This window comes from Rhinopithecus bieti, unplaced genomic scaffold (assembly GCF_001698545.2).
Source record: "Rhinopithecus bieti isolate Rb0 unplaced genomic scaffold, ASM169854v2 scaffold_39870, whole genome shotgun sequence".
Classification (NCBI taxonomy): domain Eukaryota; kingdom Metazoa; phylum Chordata; class Mammalia; order Primates; family Cercopithecidae; genus Rhinopithecus; species Rhinopithecus bieti.
Genome location: NW_016817144.1, coordinates 2,102,326 through 2,120,845, shown reverse-complemented (window position 1 = coordinate 2,120,845; position 18,520 = coordinate 2,102,326). Strand labels below are relative to the sequence as shown.

General features: G+C 36.1%; 1 protein-coding gene across 1 annotated transcript in view; it reads right to left on the bottom strand.

Moving 5' to 3' along the window:
• The window catches only part of CEP112 (centrosomal protein 112), a 567,381-nt gene that overhangs the window by 403,106 nt on the left and 145,755 nt on the right, over positions 1-18,520 (bottom strand). Inside the window, exons 14-17 of the mRNA XM_017855828.1 lie at positions 3,696-3,850; positions 2,959-3,088; positions 2,235-2,327; positions 1,430-1,489 (exon numbers count right to left, since the gene is read on the bottom strand). Of these exons, the coding sequence (XP_017711317.1) occupies positions 1,430-1,489; positions 2,235-2,327; positions 2,959-3,088; positions 3,696-3,850 (438 nt within the window). The remainder of the gene's footprint in view (positions 1-1,429; positions 1,490-2,234; positions 2,328-2,958; positions 3,089-3,695; positions 3,851-18,520) is intronic.

The following is an 18,520-nucleotide window of genomic DNA, read 5'->3' as shown; positions in this document are numbered from 1 at the left end:
CACATGAACATAGATTGTGGAGAGTGTGGAATGACAGACACTGAAGATTTGGAAGGGTGGGAGGCTAGGAGGAGGCGAGGGATGAGAAATTACCTAATGGGTCCATTATTTGGGTAATGGTTACACTAAAAGCCCAGAATTCATGCTTATGCAATATATCCATGTAAAAAAACTGTGCTAGTACCTGTCAAATTTACACAAAAATTTTTAAAATAAATCTATAAAACTCAGCACTTTACTGCCTAAGGTATTAAGTGTGTCAATAACCCCCTAGTTATTACAGGAGGGATATCAACATACGCCAGTTGAAATAGTACTATAAACAACAAGGAACAATTGCTAATCTTTTTCAAATAGTAGTCAGTACTTTCATTGTTTTAGGTTCTTTTGTTAAATGTTTCAAGTTCTTGTTGCACATATGACACAACAGAATACCAAATACATCCCATCGATTGTATATTTTTAAACTGGTAGAAAGAAAATATAATTTCAACATGTTATTATGAGAGGTTAAGATAATAATATAGTTGTCCCCCAGCATCCATGGGGAATTGGTGCCAGGGTCCCCTGAGGATACCAAAATCCATGGATGCTCAAGTCCCTTTTATAAAATGGTGTAGTATTTGCATATAACCTACATACATCCTCCTATATACTTTAAGTCATCTCATCATAACTTACATAGTACCTAATCTAATGCTTACACATCACTTCATTCACATGAATTCAACATAGTACTTGACACACGGCAAATCCAAGTTATGGTTTTTGAACCTTTGTGTAATTTTTTTTTCCTGAATATTTTTGATCCATGGTTGATTGAATCCACAGATGTGAAATCCATGGATATGAAGGACCAACTGTACTCTTCACTCATTAAATGTAACATGCAAGCAGTGTTTTAATGTTGATATAACTAATAATTGAACTGAAGCAGTTGTTTATTACATAAACAGGAAAAATAAATAAGCAAAATTTAATTACTGGTTAGTTGAAATTAACTTAGAAACAAATATTCTTGGCCGGGCGTGGCGGCTCATGCCTGTAATCCCAGCACTCTGGGAGGCTGAGACGGGCGGATCACTTGAGGCCAGGTATTCAAGACCAACCTGGCCAAAATGGTGACACTCCCTCTCCACTAAAAACGCAAAAATTGGCCAGGCATGGTGGTGCACACCTGTAGTCCCGGCTACTCAAGAGACTGAGGCATGAGAATCCCTTGCACCCAGGAGGCAGAAGCTACACTGAACCGAGATTGCACCACTGCTCCAGCCTGGGTGACAGAGCAAGGCTCTGTATAAAAAAAAAAAAAGACAAAGAAACAAGTTACTCTTTAAAGGTGAGAACGTATGGTTTTATAAAAATCAGTCTGCCTTAATGCCCCATTTGCTATTTTAAATATTTTATAGCTTCCCATAAAACATATTACCTTTTTTTCATAGGTGTGTTTTAAATGACTTTTCTCCATTTGAAACTTATTTTCTTGATCCTGTGAATGATAAATGTTTATATTTACTATACTTTAAATTATAATAGAGTTAATAAAATTAGCAACCTAATGAAATCAGTCAATCTACTTAATGTCAAACTTTAGTTCAGAGTTTTGCATATTATTAAGTAAGCCCTACAGGCAGAAATTTGAGTAGCTTTATACTACAAGGCATAAAAACTTAGTCATCTGAAGATATTACTATTCTCAGAAGTACTTGCTTTACAGTATAAGAAAATCTTTCTGACCCTTAAGATTAAGAGATTACTTTAAAAATGACCAAGTCAATAAATATGGAAATGGTAAATTTGAAGTTATATCATATAACAGTCCTTGGTATTTTTTGATCACTAGAGAAAAGATCTAAAAGGTGCAAAAGAGAGAGACAGAGGGAGAGACAGGTGAGAAGAAAGAGGGAAAGAAAGAGAGAAATTATGAAGATTGGCAGGTAATTTAAAAGAAGGAAATTATTCTAAAATAATAATACATTTAAATAAAATTTATTTTAAAACTAATCTCAAAAGAGATCATTCCAATTCAAATTATTGTACTTTATTCTCTACATCTCATTAGCATCAATCTCTATTAAGATAAATAAAATGTAAAATTACACAATGCGATAAAAGAATCAGAAAAGACGACCTGCATTTCTGAGTTTTATTTTTTAATTGACTCTCAATTATACATCTAAATCAAGAAAACTGTGTTTGACCATTGTTCTTCTGTGTAGAAATACAACACTCACCCTTAGTTGTTGCTTTCTTTGAAGTTCTGATTCCTGTAACTGCTGTTTTAATTGACAGACATTCTGTTCTAAATCTTCAATCATACTAGACGCCTAGAAGGATTTTAAGAATAAAAAGCAGAATACTGATTTTTGTACCATATTATACCTTCTGATTGAAAAAATGTCCCTTTTTTTACCTCTGAAAGTCCAATCAGAATTAAAATTATCTAGAAATCTGAATGAAAAATGTTTTTAAAAGATACTAGAAAAATTAATCTTTTAAAGTAAAAGTATAAATTAAATGCAGCAGGGTATTTAATATGAAAATGTAACACTGACATAAAAATAATAGCTTTACAGAAAACTTCAAAATGTTAATTATAAAACTAGAGCAGAACCAAGATTTCAAAATAATAACGCATATAGTTACTCTATAAAATGTATTATTCATACAACTAAGCAATGGAATTTATTTGTTTCCTCCTTTTAAAACTTCGGCACTTAAAATGATTAGCTTATAGCAGAATTCAGTTTATTAAGCATTTGTGTTGTGCTATATAGTAGACATTTAGAATTTTAAACATTTTAAATACCAATAAAAATTCCTGAAGTTCCTGTTATTTAAGAATAAAGTGAAAGAGAGACTAATTTCAAATGCCAAATAATTTCTACTTGGCTATCTATGGCTCTAGGCTGAGAGAATAAATACTTCACGTGGATTATCTACCAACATAAACAATACCTTAGAAGCTGAAAGAGCATGTTCTTGTTTTAGAAGGTTTATATCAGCATCGTATTTGGTTTGTAACAGTTTCATGTTTTGCTCATAATCATTTACAAGATGGTCCTTCTCTTTATGCAGTGTGTTACGCCTAAAAACAAGAGAATAAAATAGACTTCCAATGTATTAAAAACCAATTTCTAAAATGAATTTTTTTAACCAGCTAAATCCAAATACATTTCCATTCAATATATTAAATAAGTATCCATCATTTTGTCAACTGCTTCTAAACATTCTGCTTATGTTAAAAACAGGTCGGGTACAGTGACTCATGCCTGAAATTTCAGCACTTCAGGAGGCCAAGGCAAAAGGATCACTTCAGAAAAAGGCTTTAAGACCAGCCTGGGCAACAGAGTGAGACCCTGTCTTTACAAAATAAAATAAAACAGAACAATTAGGCAGGCACGGTGGTGCATGCCTGCAGTCCTGGCTACTTGGGAGGATCAGGAGGAAGAATTGCATGAGCCCGAGTTTGAGATACAGTGAGCCATGATCACGCCACTGCACCCCAGTCTGGGTGACAGACAGAGACCCTGTCTCTAAATAAATAAACAAACAAACAAACAAAGAGCAGTCTTTAGTTTAGGAATTTCCCATGGCTAAACGCACAAGGTGTAATTAATTTTGGCAGATAACTTATACAGTTAATATCAGCACTTTATAGCTACACCTGATAGATATCTGATTTCAGACAATACCTTGCCTTTACTTCTTGTAATTCACTACACGTTATCTGGTAACATCTTTCAAGTTCCGCTTTTTCTTGAATTAATTTCTGCCTCTGTAAATTACTGTTCTCTGCTTCTCCAGTCAGCTGCTGGACACGGGCCTCCAGTTCTTTGATCATGTGGTTCTAAAAGAACAGGTCATGGTTAAGAAAGTCTCTCACTCAATTGTAATACTTTTGTATCAGTAAGAAGCTTGAGGAAAATGTATAATCTATAAGAATAAATAAAACAAATGGATCATAAACCATGGTAGTAAAAATTAAATCAACCTTGAAATTAACCAAGTCTTTAAAGAAATAATGCTTACTACCACAAAAATAAGAACATCATAGTTATACATTTTTAGCCTTTTGTTCATTTAATGAATATTTACTGAAGCTGGTAATATTCAAGAATGTAGATAGGCTGGGCTTGGTGGCTCATGCAAGTAATCCCAGCACTTTGGGAGGCCGAGGTGGGCGGATCACAAGGTCAGGAGATCGAGACCATCCTGGCTAACATGGTGAAACCCCGTCTCCACTAAAAATACAAAAAATTAGCCGGGTGTGGTGGCGGGCGCCTGTAGTCCCAGCTACTCGGGAGGCTGAGGCAGGAGAATGGCGGAACCTGGGAGGCGGAGCTTGCAGTGAGCCGAGATCGCGCCACTGCACTCCAGCTCCAGCCTGGGTGAGAGAGCGAGACGCCGTCTCAAAAAAAAAAAAAGAAGAATGTAGATACATAGCAGTAAACAAGACAAAGTTCCTATCCTCAGGAAGGTTTCAGTCTCTACGCCTCTTTATACATACGCCCATTACCTGACTACTTACTAGTGTTCTTTGCTTTTCATTTTAGTTTTTGAAATGTGCTATAATTATAAAAGTAATGTAATGGTATTTTTAAAGGAAATTCGTAACCCCAAAATTGTAGCACCAGGGTGCTCACATAAGTGATACAAATATTTTTAAGTGTATAGGAACATTTAATTAGTCGTAGTGTTAGTGTGCAAGATTTTTATTCATTTTTTAACATCTTTGCCATTCTATAAAATGCACTTCTCCACTCTTCCACAGTATTAAGATTATCACGCAACTAAATCATTTCTCTATTATTTAATATTTATTTAGAATCTCCCCCTATGTAGAACTGCAATTTAAAACATGGATAAAGGTATTTATCATCTTTTAGATACTTTATCTAAAATTAGGGTAAGCAAGCATTAGCTGAAGGGACAATTAATTTTCCGTTTTAAAATTAAACTTCTAATAAGTTTGAATAATAGCGACAGGTTAGTATGATGTTGCACTCAATTATTGTGTTATACTTGTTCTAAGATAACCATTTGAAAGATGCAGTTTCAGCATTAAATAATATCACAACCCTGACATCCTTTCTTCATTTCATCCTTTCTTCATTACAAAACCAAATAGGTATACAAGTTAAATTTTGGTGTGACAGCTTCCAATCTAGGTAAATGACTTACCTAACTTAAAAGCATGGTTTATAGATTAAATTCTTTAAATGCATACAATTCCAAACTGACAAACATCAGAAGTTCCGATTTCTTCTTCATGCATCTTTTTCACTTTGTCTCTTCATTATCCCTCTGCTTTAGGAGCTCCTTTCAGAAAATAGTTTCAATTTTCTAATATATATTCTAAACACCCTTTGTGTCCTGCATATTCATTAACTGGAAGAAACAAAGAACATATACTTTGCTTTCCAGTTTTAGATGGCGGAATAAAGATGATTTGTATTCCTTCTTCTCTTAGAAATCAAAAACAGACAAGATGAACTAGATATAGAAATAGAAATGCAAATTCCATCCTAATAAACCCTGTAAGAGGATATTACAGGGTTTGTAATAAGTTGTAAGTTGGCTATAAAAGAGTAGCTTGCATACTCCCAATGGTAACAACTGAAAAACCCAGACAGACTTTTTTTTTTTTTTTGAGACAGGGTCTCACTCTGTCACCCAGACTGGTATACAATAGTGTGATCTTGGCTCACTACTGCCTCAATCTCCCAGGCTCAGGTGATCCTCCCACCTCAGCCTCCTGAGCAGCTGGGACTACAGGTACATGCCACCACACCTGTCTAATTTTTGTATCTTTTTTGGTAGTGATGGGGTCTTGTTATGTTGGCCAGGCTGGTCTCAAACCCCGGCCTCACGCGATTCTCGGTCTCCCAAAGTGCTAGGATTACAGGCATGTGCCACCATGGCCAGTGAAAGATTTAATTAGTACGAAAGTACTTGAGAACTTCTAAGGCAACTTGGAAACCTCATAGAGATGAGGCATCATCCTGTGAGGTGCTTTTACACTAGAAGTATTTTCCAATGGTAGAAGATGAGGATGGGGCAAGGAAACAAGGGCAGATGGTGGCCGAGGCAGCCAGGACTTGAGGAACTAAGGTCGTTCAGAAAAGCAATGCACAGAGAAGTGGGCACCACACCAGCAGTTTACTCCTCAAGAGAATCTGTCGAATTCTTTTTCTTTTTCATTTTGGAGACGGAGTTGTGCTCTGTCCAGGCTGGATCTTGGCTCACTGCAACCTCCACCTCCCAGGTTCAAGTGATTCTCCTGCCTCAGCCACCTGAGGAGTTGGAATTACAGGTGCACACCACCACACTTGGCTAATTTTTGTATTTTTAGTAGAGGTGGGGTTTCACCATTTTGGCCAGGCTGGTTTTGAACTACTGACCTCAAATGATCTGCCCATCTTGGCCTCCCAAAGTGCTGGCACTACAGACATGAGCCACTGCGCCTGGCCGAATTTGTCAAATTCTTAGCATTTACAGGGCAGGAAGCCAAGAAACCAAGTGGGGGGAAAAAAAACTCAGAAAAGCACACTAGAGTTTTCTGCAGTATCACTGTACTTAGAAGTAAAATAGATTGTCCAAGGAGGAGAGCTGCTAGTATTAATAATATCACAGGCTTTCAGTTGAGACCTGTGTTGAGGACTACCACTAGGAGCGAAAGTTAGTCAAAAGCATACCAAAGATTATAAAGACTGCAACTCAGCCTTGAGTCAATTTAGTCCCTGAATGGATCCAGTGATCTGTCTCTACACCAGCTGCCTCTCAGAAGAGACAGAAGAGCCTCTCTGGCAGAAGATAACAGCATCCAGAGCCTTTAATATTTCTGTGCATAATGTTTGGCAAATAATCACAAAATAACAGGCATACCAAGAAATAAAATCAGAGGAAAAAACAGAAAATAGAAATAGACATGCAGATGCCCCATATATTGAAATTGTAAAACATATAAGGCATGTGTTCTCCTGACTCAAAATATATGAGACATCCCACAAAATTAAGTGAAGATCAAATATAATTACAGGAATAGTCCACAAGAAGAAGTCTCATGGCTGGAAATCCTAGAAAATGTCATCAGAAAACACTTATACAAACTAAGTGGCATGCAAATAACACAACTGGTTCAATAATAACAGATGTATACGTTCTAACTGCAGCTTCTTTCAACATAATCTGGCACGAAAAAGAAGCAAGAAAGATTATGCTGAACGAAAAAACTACGCAAACCATTTTTGCACAAAGCAATCTATGGATGAGATTAAGGGAAAGAAATGACATTATGAGCAAGTAAAAATTATAAGAGCAAACAACCAACATAGAAAAAAACAAAATGGAGATCCAGCATTTACCTAGTTGGTGTACCTAAAGAACAGAAATGGTAGAAAAAGAAAACATACTAAATGACATACTACAAGAAAACTATACATGAAAATAATATACAAATGGAAAGGGTATACTGTAAAAGTCACACAGAATGAAGAATGCCAAGACATAGGTAAAATTATTAAACTTCAAGGAAATTATTCTTTTAAAGCATTAATCAGACATGTCACTCTTTTGCAAAACCCTCCAATGGCTTCTCTTATCACTCAGAATAAGAAGTGACTACCATGGCCTCTGATTTCATCTCCTACCACCCTCCCTCTCATTTACTATACTCCAGCCATACGGGCCTCCATGCTGTTTCTCAAAGTCATCAAGCTAGCCTCAAAGCCTTTTCATTTACTGTTCTTTCTGCCTAAAGCATCTTCCTCCATGGGCCTGCATAGCTCACTTTCTCACTTCTTTCAGTTCTCCACCCAAATGTCATCTTGTGAAGGAATCTTTCCATAGCCACTCTACCTAAATAACCAGATCTCTACTGCCTATATTTCTCTGACCTCTTACACTTTCTTCTGCTTTTTCTTTCTTTGTTGTTTGTTTTCCACAATAAAGTATAAGCTCAAGACAGCCAAGACATCGCTTTATTTGCACTAGATCTCCTGTTTCTTTCTAGCACACTGCTTAGCTTGTAGTAGGTATCCAATAAACATTTGCCAATTATCAAAACAGCTGACCTTGAACGACACGGGTTTGAACTGTGTGGTTCCACTTATACACAGATTATTTTTTCAACTAAATGGTGATCAAAAATACAATATTCACAGGATGTGAAACCCACTTACATGAAGGGTCTGCTTTTCCTGTACCCAGACTCCACAATGCCGATTGCAAGACTTGAATATGTGCCAATTTTGGTATACACAGGGGTCCTGGAACCAATCACCTGCATATACCAAGGCACTACTGTATTCTTAAAAAATAAAAACAGGATAATTGCTAAAATGTTAAAATGTCCCTTCCATATTCAAAACTGGAGTGGTTTCTGGCCATATTACAGAAAATATTAGCATTTTATATGGTTATAACTGGGTTACAATGAGGAAATAACAAAATCTATCCAATATAGAATATGTCAAAATGTTTTCGCATGTTTTATAAAAAATAGAGATAAAATACAAGAAATTCAACACAAAGGTAAAGATATTCCCTTCTATATTTAAAATAATTTCTAGAAATCTACTTCTTTTTTCCTTATATGAATCCAAAATAAATGTGAACATCATAAAATTTTAGAAAATATCAAATTGCTAAAGAAATAAACCAAGGCAAAGGGGGATGAATTACACAAATAAATAAATCCACAGACTTTGCCTAAAGAAAAAAGGTTTCTGTCAGCCAGAAAAACCAGACAGCCCTCTTTCTACAATGTGAATAATTAAATACAGTGGAGATGAGAGAAAAAATGCTCAGATAAAAGCATAAAACTATTTTTATGAGAGAAAGAAAAAAGAGATGAAAGAGAAAGATATCCAACAAATCAGATAAGAAAATGATAGACATTGAAGCAATATTGTGACCTCAGCTATCTGTACATCACTGAACAAAGTAATAGTGATTAAATGAACTTGAATTTTTTTTTTTTTTTTTTAGTAGAGATGGGGTTTCACCATGTTGGCCAGGCTAATCTTGAACTCCTTACCTCAAGTGATCTGCCCACCTAGGCCTCCCAAAGTGCTAGGATTATAAGCATGTGCCACCATGCCCAGCCTTAATTAGAAATTTTAATTAAGGAATTATTAAAATGATGAAAAAAATTATCAGATCTGAAAGGAGGAGATTTGTGACTAAAACAGGTAACCCGTGGACTGTACCTGTTCACAAGGAGCAGAACTATGAGAGGACATGATTAGTGTTTATTGCCCTATTAAATGCTGTGGTTTGCACTACTGGCCAGACTTTTTGAGGATATGCATGTATTGTAAGTACCAACAAGTGAGTACCTCTGTGACTATGCTACTTGCCCATCCTTATTTATCTCCACCTGTTGACAAACCTGCAGATTCCAACAGAAAACAACAACTGTTGGTGAAGATGTGGAGAAGCTGGTACCCTTGTGCACTGTCGGTCAGATTGAAAAATAGTATAATCATTATGGAAAACAGTATGGAGGTTCCTCAAATATTTAAAAATAGAACTATCAAATGATCTGGCAATCACACTTCTGCTTATTTATCCAAAATAACTGAAGTCAGTCAAAGAAATATTTGTACTCCCATGCAAAATTATTCACTATAGCCAAGATGTATAAACCGCATAGCATTAACCAGAGAAAATGGTGAATAGGAGATAGGACTAACATGTAGCTCTCTCTTAGACAGACAGAACAGCATCTAGAGACTCACATCGTGAACTTTTTCTCCAAGAACCAACACAGGAACATACCAGGAAAACCAAAATAATTCACAGACCCTTTGAATAAAACAGCTTGCCACTGCAAACACCACAAGACAGCCGAAAAACTGTGAGCTTCTGAAGTGTGACGAGGGAAAGTCAGCCTCCAAACACACATCCACACTGGGCAGCCTGAACAATGTAAATGTCCATGGATGAATGCAGAGCTAAAGAAAATGTGGTATATACATGCAATGGAATATCATTCAGCCATCAAAATGGGAAAGCCTGTTTTATGTTACAACTTGGATAAACCTTGAGGACATTATGCTGCATGAAATAAGGTAGTCACAAAGGGACAAATATTGCATGATTCCAGTTACAGGAAATATCTGAAATAGTCAAACCCATATAAAAAAGTAGAATGGTGATTGCCAGGGGCTAGACGGAATGGAAAATGGGAAGTTGCTACTCAAAGGGTACAGAGTTTTTGTCACGCAAGATAAAAAAAAGTTCTAGAGATATGCCATACAATATCATGCCTACAGTTACTAATACTGCATTGTACCTTAAAAATGTGTTAAGAGGGTAGATCTCACGTTGTGTTTTTTACCACCATAAAAGGAGAAAACAATGGCTAAAACTCAACACCACATTAAATGTGCATACATGTAAAATTCTTGCCCAATTGAATAACCAAGGTGTCATGGACCACCAACATATTTTGATGATGAAGAATATAATGACAGCAACCACCACTGAACCCTCACTATAGGTCAGGCACTGTGCTAAGTGTTTCGCCAGCTTTAGGCCATTTTCTCTTCCCTGCAAAAACTATGAGGTAGTTATCATTAACATCATTTTAAATATGAAAAAACTAGGACTTAGCAAAATTGATTAACGTGGCAACACTTGCCCTACTGGTAAACTGGTAAGCAGCAGCAAAGAATTTGACCCAGATCTCCTTGAATCAAAACCTGTTCCACTGCATTACATCTTCTCCAGGACTTTGATATTCTGCTCATGGAATTAACATAAAATACATTTGCAAAAATACCTTGGGTGTACACATATCATTTCAAAACATAAGGTACACAAAGAAAAGCTAAAATGCAACATTGCAATACTTGAGGTCTCTTTCTTAACCTCCCACATTATTACCGCTATTATTACCAGTCCCAAGATAAGGTATTTTTTAATTGTGGTTAATTGGAAGGCCGTAGTGTTTCCTACCTTGAACAATTTATTATAATAAAGGGCTGGCTAGTGAAATTCTACTCATTTCTAAGCCCCTTTATTAAAATGCTCATTCCAGGAGAAATGAGACTCACAAAAGGGATATTATAATCTATTTGCTAAAGGAACAGACGAGTAGAAATAATCTGTTACCATAAAATGTTTCCTAAATATGTGTTGAAATAAAGGTGGCTCATTATCCAATGATTTCTTAAATGTATACTTTAATTAGCTTAGATTAATAAAGTCAAGAGTTATCAGGTTTAAAATATAATAATTTTTAAGACATAAATTTTAAAATATATACCCAGAATGCTCTGAAAATAAAATTTCAATATCCATCCACTCTCCATCTCTCCTTCTTCCCGTGACCACCTCTCTCTATCCTCTCCCTGTCCTCTCTCCCCTCTCTCTCCTCTGGCTCTCCCATGCTGGTCATGCTAATGCCACTGGGGCATTATGTGATTATCTTCTGGCTTTTGCATTTCAAACTACATTGAATAATTCTAACTATAATGTTAAGTAATGATTAAATCATCTTTCTCTCCAGTATTTATGCATAGTCTTTTCCCCGTTTCAACAAATCAAACTGCCCATTCTGAATTTTATTTTTCCACAGGATGATTTTTCTAATACTACAAGATTATGTTTGTCTTTTCGTAACAAGTCTTACTCTAGTACCAGAAAAGTATGAAAAGTACATTCCCAATTACTTCATCAGTAATAGAAATGAAAAGAACAGGCCCCAGAACGAGTCCCTTCAGCACACTACTCACCATATTCCATCAGGCTCATACTACTTTTTAAAATGCATTTTACAACATACCTGAGGCCAAACTTTACCAGTTTGTCAAAAGACTACTTCTCCTGAGAATTCTTCAGAAAATAACAAAAAGAATGCTATGTATAATATAGATTTTAAGTATATACATACATATGATTATTGTATATCTGAGGCCCACCAGATAGACAAAACCAATCTAGTTGGTACTGTCTGTGAAGGCTGACATACGATTGGGAAGTCCTGGGGCTATACCAGATACAACAGGAAGTCGGAGGTTGCAGTGAGCCGAGATCGCGCCACTGTACTCCAGCCTGGTGACAGAGCGAGACTCTGTCTCAAAAAAAAAAGAAAAAGAAAAAAGAAGATTCTGATACGATTTATTCAAACACTGAACACCTGCCAAGACATAACTGTTGTTAGAAGGTGGCATGTTTTCTCACATGCAGATAAGTATTATATGTAATGAAAAAGTGGCCTCTGCATTAAGATCTATATTTGCCAAATAAATACTTTTGTATATACTGATGCCAAGTTTCTCACTGAAGAAGCAAACTATGTGATGTCACTTATTCATTTTATTTTTGATTTTTAAAGCATTTTCTGAACACTAACGTTTTGCACACAATTCTACACACAAAGTACCTAAATTTTGAACCTATAACGTCAAGGGAAAGCCTAAACAACAACATTTGCCAAATTAATTCTTTAAACAGAATAAAAGAGCTGAGAGGATGCAAAATAGTGGAGTTCTTAAAATGGAGTAAAAAATTATTCAAGAAAAAGAATGCTGATATAGAACTATGTTTTGCCGGCTGTAACAGACAATGCATAAGAAGAATTCAGTGGCATATGACAACAGAATCCAGGAAGAAATAAATTACTGTACAGAAAATGATGAACAGATTACCTTGTATGAACAGGATATCTTCCCACATTGGGAACTCAAAGGTAGCACTTGGAAAACTAGGTTGGACTTCGTGAATTGACGTAACTTGTAAGCATTAATAATAATAGGCATGATAGTAGGAACTCAGGTTCTTAATCATGGGAAAATGAGGAAAAAAATGCATTTGTTGGCTATAGAGTAAGAGGAGACAGGGAGAGTAACCAGCAGGTTACTGGAAGAGTCAGGAATGAGGCAACAATGGCCAGGACTCAATTGGTAGCTGTGGAAACAGAAGGGAAGAGAGCAGATCCAAGAAAATTTTCAGAGAAGTAAAATGGATGATTCTGTAACATACTAAACAAAGGAGATGAAAAGTGGGGAAAAACATAAATCTTCCAGGTTCAAAAGTTAATGTGCCAACAGAATGATGATGATGCCAACTGACAAGGGGAAATTTAGGAAAGCGTATTATTTTGGTATTAATTATCATAGATATGATTTTCTATAAGTCTTAGAAAATATAAAATATTCCATGGTGTTTTCATTGTATAACATCTATTGATACAAGAAATCAGTACTGGAGATATAAATGTTGGCGTTTTACATACAAACTTAATTTGAAACCTTGTAGGAGTTAAAAATTAAAGTGTTAGTATTAGGCAACAAATTGGTATCCACAGTTCTCCTACGGCAAACTCGTATGGCAAAAAGAGCAACTAATTTTATCTTATTTCACAAACTTCTTATGAAAATAGGACATATTTTCATAAGAAGAATAATTTATCCATGAAAATAGGACTATTTTCATAAGAAGTTTGTGTGCCACTGCACTCCAGCCTGGCCAACAGAGCAAGACTGCATAAGTCTTAAAGATAGAGTTTATGATTTATGACAAAAGGTGCTTAAGTCTTAAAGATACATACATTTATGATTTATGAAGTTATAAATCATAAATCTTAAAATAAATTCTGATAACATTTTACAAATTGAAAACTCACAAGCCACTACAGGATGCGAACATTGCCAGCTTCTCTAAAGGCTTATTAGTTACGCTCCACTCAGAGTCAACCACTCTTTTGACGTCTATCAGTACAAATAAATTTTGTCTTTTTTCAAACTTTGTATAAATGGAATCACAGAGTATGTAACTCTTTTGGGTCAGGTTTCTTCATGCATATTATATGCCTATGGGATTCATCCATGTTGTGGAATGTAAGAGTAGTTTAATCTTTTTCAATACTATATATAGCCATGCTAAAATAATTTACCCATTCTATTGATGTGTTGTCTTCAGTTTTTGACTATTAAAAATAATGTGGCTATGAAAACTCTCATACATGTTTTATGGTGCATACATGCACAGATTTCTTCTGGTTATACATGTTGCAGTGAAATTGCTGTCGTAAGATGTGCCTATGTCAAGCCTCAGTAGTTACTACCAAAGAGCTTGACAGTTTTACAAAAATTTGAACTCCTTACAGCAGCGTATGAGACTTCAAACTATTCTGTATCTTTGTCAAAACCCCGTACTGTGATTTTGTTTGTTTTTGTTAATTAACCCTTTTTATAGGTATGTAGAGATACTGAATTGATTTACATTTCCCTGACTATTAATGATTTGAGCACCTTTTTAAGTGTCTATTAATCATCTGAATATCTTCTTTTGTGTGCTGCTTATTCAAATATATTGCTCTTTTTTATTGAACTGTTCTCCGTGTTGATTTTTTTCTATATTTAAAATGCAAGACCTTTATTGAATAAAGCAATTGCAGATATCTTCTTCCATTCTGAATTGCCTTTTCCCTTTCTTTTTTTCTTCTTTTTTTCTTTTTTTCTTTTTTTTTTTTTTGAGACAGAGTCTTGCTGTGCTCTGTTGCCCAGGCTGGAGTGCAGTGGTGCGATCTCAGCTCACTGCAGCCTCCACCTACTGGTTCAAGAGATTCTCGTGCCTCAGCCTCCCGAGTAGCTGGGAGCATGTGCCAACCACACTTGGCAAATTGTTGTATTTTTAACAGATGCAGGGTTTTGCCATGTTGGCCAGGCTGGTCTCACACTCCTGGTCTCAAACTCCTGGTCTCAAGTGATCTGCCTCCCTTGGACTTCCAAAGTGCTGGGATTACAGGCATAGGCAACCATGTCAGCCTCTTTTCCCATTCTTAATATACCTTTGGTGACCAAAAGGTATTACTTTTAATATATTCTAATTTATTAGTATCTTTCTTTAAGGTAAACATTTAATTTCCCTTTTAAGAAATTTTTGACTAGTCCAGGCCAAGAAGATATTCTAAGATTTCCTCTATAAGTTTTACCATTTTATCTGCACATTTAATTCTAGGACGTTTCTAAAATGGGTTTATTAAATGATGTGAAGGTTCAAGATGCATTTTTTCTACATGAATATTCAATTGACCAATTTATTGAAAGAACCACTTTTCACAGTAAATGGCTTGCTAAAAAAAAAGTAAATAATTGTCATTTTCATTAAAACTATAATCCTATATTACTAGTCCCCAAAATTTAAAAGAACAAGGATGAAATGATTTTAGAATTATTATATAATGAATGTACATTGAGAAACAAAAAATATAGGCATCACCAAAATAAGTATTGTAGGAAATTACAACTTTTGTCAAACAAGGAAAAACATTATGTTTGACCTAAGTAGCAAATACAGCAGTGTTTAAATGTTAATTTATGAAAAAAAAACTTTAAGCAAAACAGCATATAGCAGGTCCTCAAATAACATCATTTCATTATAATAATGAGAAAAAAATTGGTTTCATTATATGTCACTTCACTTATAATCAGTTTCCAAAAACCTATCAATGACATTAAATAAGGACTTACTGTATACACAGGCTAGTATATACTGTATACACAGGTCAGTATTTCCTTGGTCTCTCAGGTGAGAGGTTGCAAAAGAAACAATACCCCAACAACAACATGCATACCTAGCACACAGATACTGGTTTCCAATACCATTTCTCCATATAATCCGTACTGATGGGGCCATGTCCAAGAAGCACAGAACCCAAATGAAAGAGCTCCCAATGGCCAAAACTGGAACAATTTGAGCAATAAAATGAAGAAATATTGGCTTATAACCCAAAGCATAAGATAGATATCCACATTTTCATACTAGTATAAATGAAGAATAGAATAAATTGATAAACAAGGGAGTAAAACTCCCTACTTCTTAAATGGGCTGCCAAACGGTAACTTCCTTTCAAGGAGTACAGTATGAAAAGGTGGGAAGTAACTACACTGGAGAAATCTAATAAACACTACGTCAGCCAGATGATCAAAATTAATATGCACAGGTATGATGTCATGTTAATAATATGTATTCATGGCTGGGCATTGTGGTTCACACCTGTAATCTCAGCACTTTGGGAGGCAGAGGAAGGCAGATCACCTGAGGTCAGGAGTTCGAGACCAGCCTGGCCAACACGGCAAAACTCTGTCTCTACTAAAAACTACAAAAATTAGCTGGGCGTGGTGGCACACACCTGTAATCCTAGCTACTTGGGAGGCTGAAGCAGGAGAATCGCCTGAACCCAGGAGGCAGAGGTTGTAGTGACCTGAGATAGTGCAACTATACTTTAGCCTCGGTGACAGAGTGAGACTGTCTCAACAAAATAAAATAAAATAATTATAATTATAATATGTGTTCGTGGTATGATGTGATAAGAATAGCACTTTATTCTGAGATCTTCCTGCCTAAATCCATAACCCCAGTCTAATCATGAGGAAACCATCAGACAGTTTCTACTAGATGAGCATTCTACAATATGCCTGACCAATCAATATCCCTCAAAACTGTCATGGTGATAAGAAAACAAGGACAGTCTGAGAAATTATCACAAGCAAGAGGAAAGTAAGGGGGCATAACAACTAAATCTCATGTGGTATCCTAGATGAGATCCTGGAAAAGAAACAGAACATTAGGTAAAAACGAAGAAAATCTGAATGAACAAAAGACTTTAGCTAATAGTGTATCAATAATGATTCATTTATTGTGAAAAGAGTACCAAGATATGGTAAGATGTTATCATCAGGAGAAACTGAGTGCAGGTTATATGGGAATTCTCTGTACTATCTTCTTAAATTTTCTGTAAATCTAAAACCATTCAAAAAAAGTGTCTATTTTTAAATGGCCATTTTATTCAACATGATGAATTGGTGCTATTTGGAGATTTTCTGCATTATAATCATTGTGAGCTTGGGAGAAGAAATGGTGATAGAAACTATAAAATCAAATTCTAGCTATCTCAGTGCGTCCATCAGTAGTTCTATGAATTATCATATGTCACTACTAACAACAGTTAAATATTTCAGATGTCTAAGGCTTTTGGCACTCTTTAAAGTAAAGGATCTTAACCTACCTTAACCTACCATAGAGGATCATGGATGGAATTCAGACTGTCGCTGAATTTGAATTTTTCTTTAAAGTTCATTTTCATTTTCACCACCCTAACTGAAAGTAATTGTGAATGTAGTCATCAGACAAAGGTAGCATTAGCAATACCTGGAACAAATAGAAATCATGGATATTTTTATAGTTCATTAGACTACTGAGCAATCACTATATATTGTTTACCCTATCAGAAATTACTATCAGGCCTACTGCTAGATTTTTATATTTACTGCATTAATTTAGAAGCATATGCATTACTTTACTGTAGTGTTCATTTATGAATATTTTAACAACTGTAACTCAATACAATTTTTCTTTGTAAACTTTTATTTTTAAAATACTATTCTGAGAAGGACTACACAGAATTTACCAGATTCCCTGCAGGGTCCATGGTACAAAAAATGTTAAGAACTCCAGTAAGAAAGCCTAGAATCTCAGTAAAGCCACCCACAGACCTTCGGTGTATCTAAACCCTAAAGTCAATAGAGCCCTATCATTTTACAGCCTTCATCTTCCCAAGCATCTAGCAAGGAAGCTATAATTTTTATATTTACGTTTTAATATTTGTTTTAAAAATCTATTGTTTGCATATTTTCACTATGAGTTTCTCATAAGAAAATCCCTGCCAATACCAAAATGCGTAAGTCTCATAATCTATACAAGTGTCTGCTTACAATAAATGGCAATAAGACAACACAAGACTCAACAAAAAAGAAAAAAGCCTGAAAGAACAGCAAAACAGAGGAACTGATTCTTATTGACAGTCCCGTCTTTCATCTTAAGCCAGGCCTTGAACTCTACCTTGTTTAATTATTAAATCAGGAGCTGCTCAGCAAAACCTGTCTACTTTTGACGTTTCTTAAATTCAATCCTGCTGACAGACTCCGTCCATTTTTCTCTATGTTTACTAGTATTACCTATGACAAGGTCTGAATGCTAATTTTTAAAATTTAACTTTCATTAAAAATAGAATGAAGGTGGGGCGGAGCAAGATGGCCGAATAGGAACAGCTCCAGTCTCCAACTCCCAGCGCGAGCGACACAGAAGACCAGTGATTTCTGCATTTTCAACTGAGGTACTGGGGTCATCTCACTAGGGAGTGCCGGACAATCGGTGCTGGTCAGCTGCTGCAGCCTGACCAGCGAGAGCTGAAGCAGGGAGAGGCATCGCCTCACCTGGAAGCGCAAGGGGGAAGGGAATCCGTTTTCCTAGCCAGGGGAACTGAGACACACAACACCTGGAAAATCGGGTAACTCCCACCCCAATACTGCGCTGTAAGCAAACAGGCACACCAGGAGAATATATCCCACACCTGGCCGGGAGGGTCCCACGCCCACGGAGCCTCCCTCATTGCTAACACAGCAGTCTGCAGCGATCTATCCGCAAGGCAGCAGCGAGGCTGGGGGAGGGGCGCCCGCCATTGCTGAGGCTTAAGTAGGTAAACAAAGCCGCTGGGAAGCTCGGA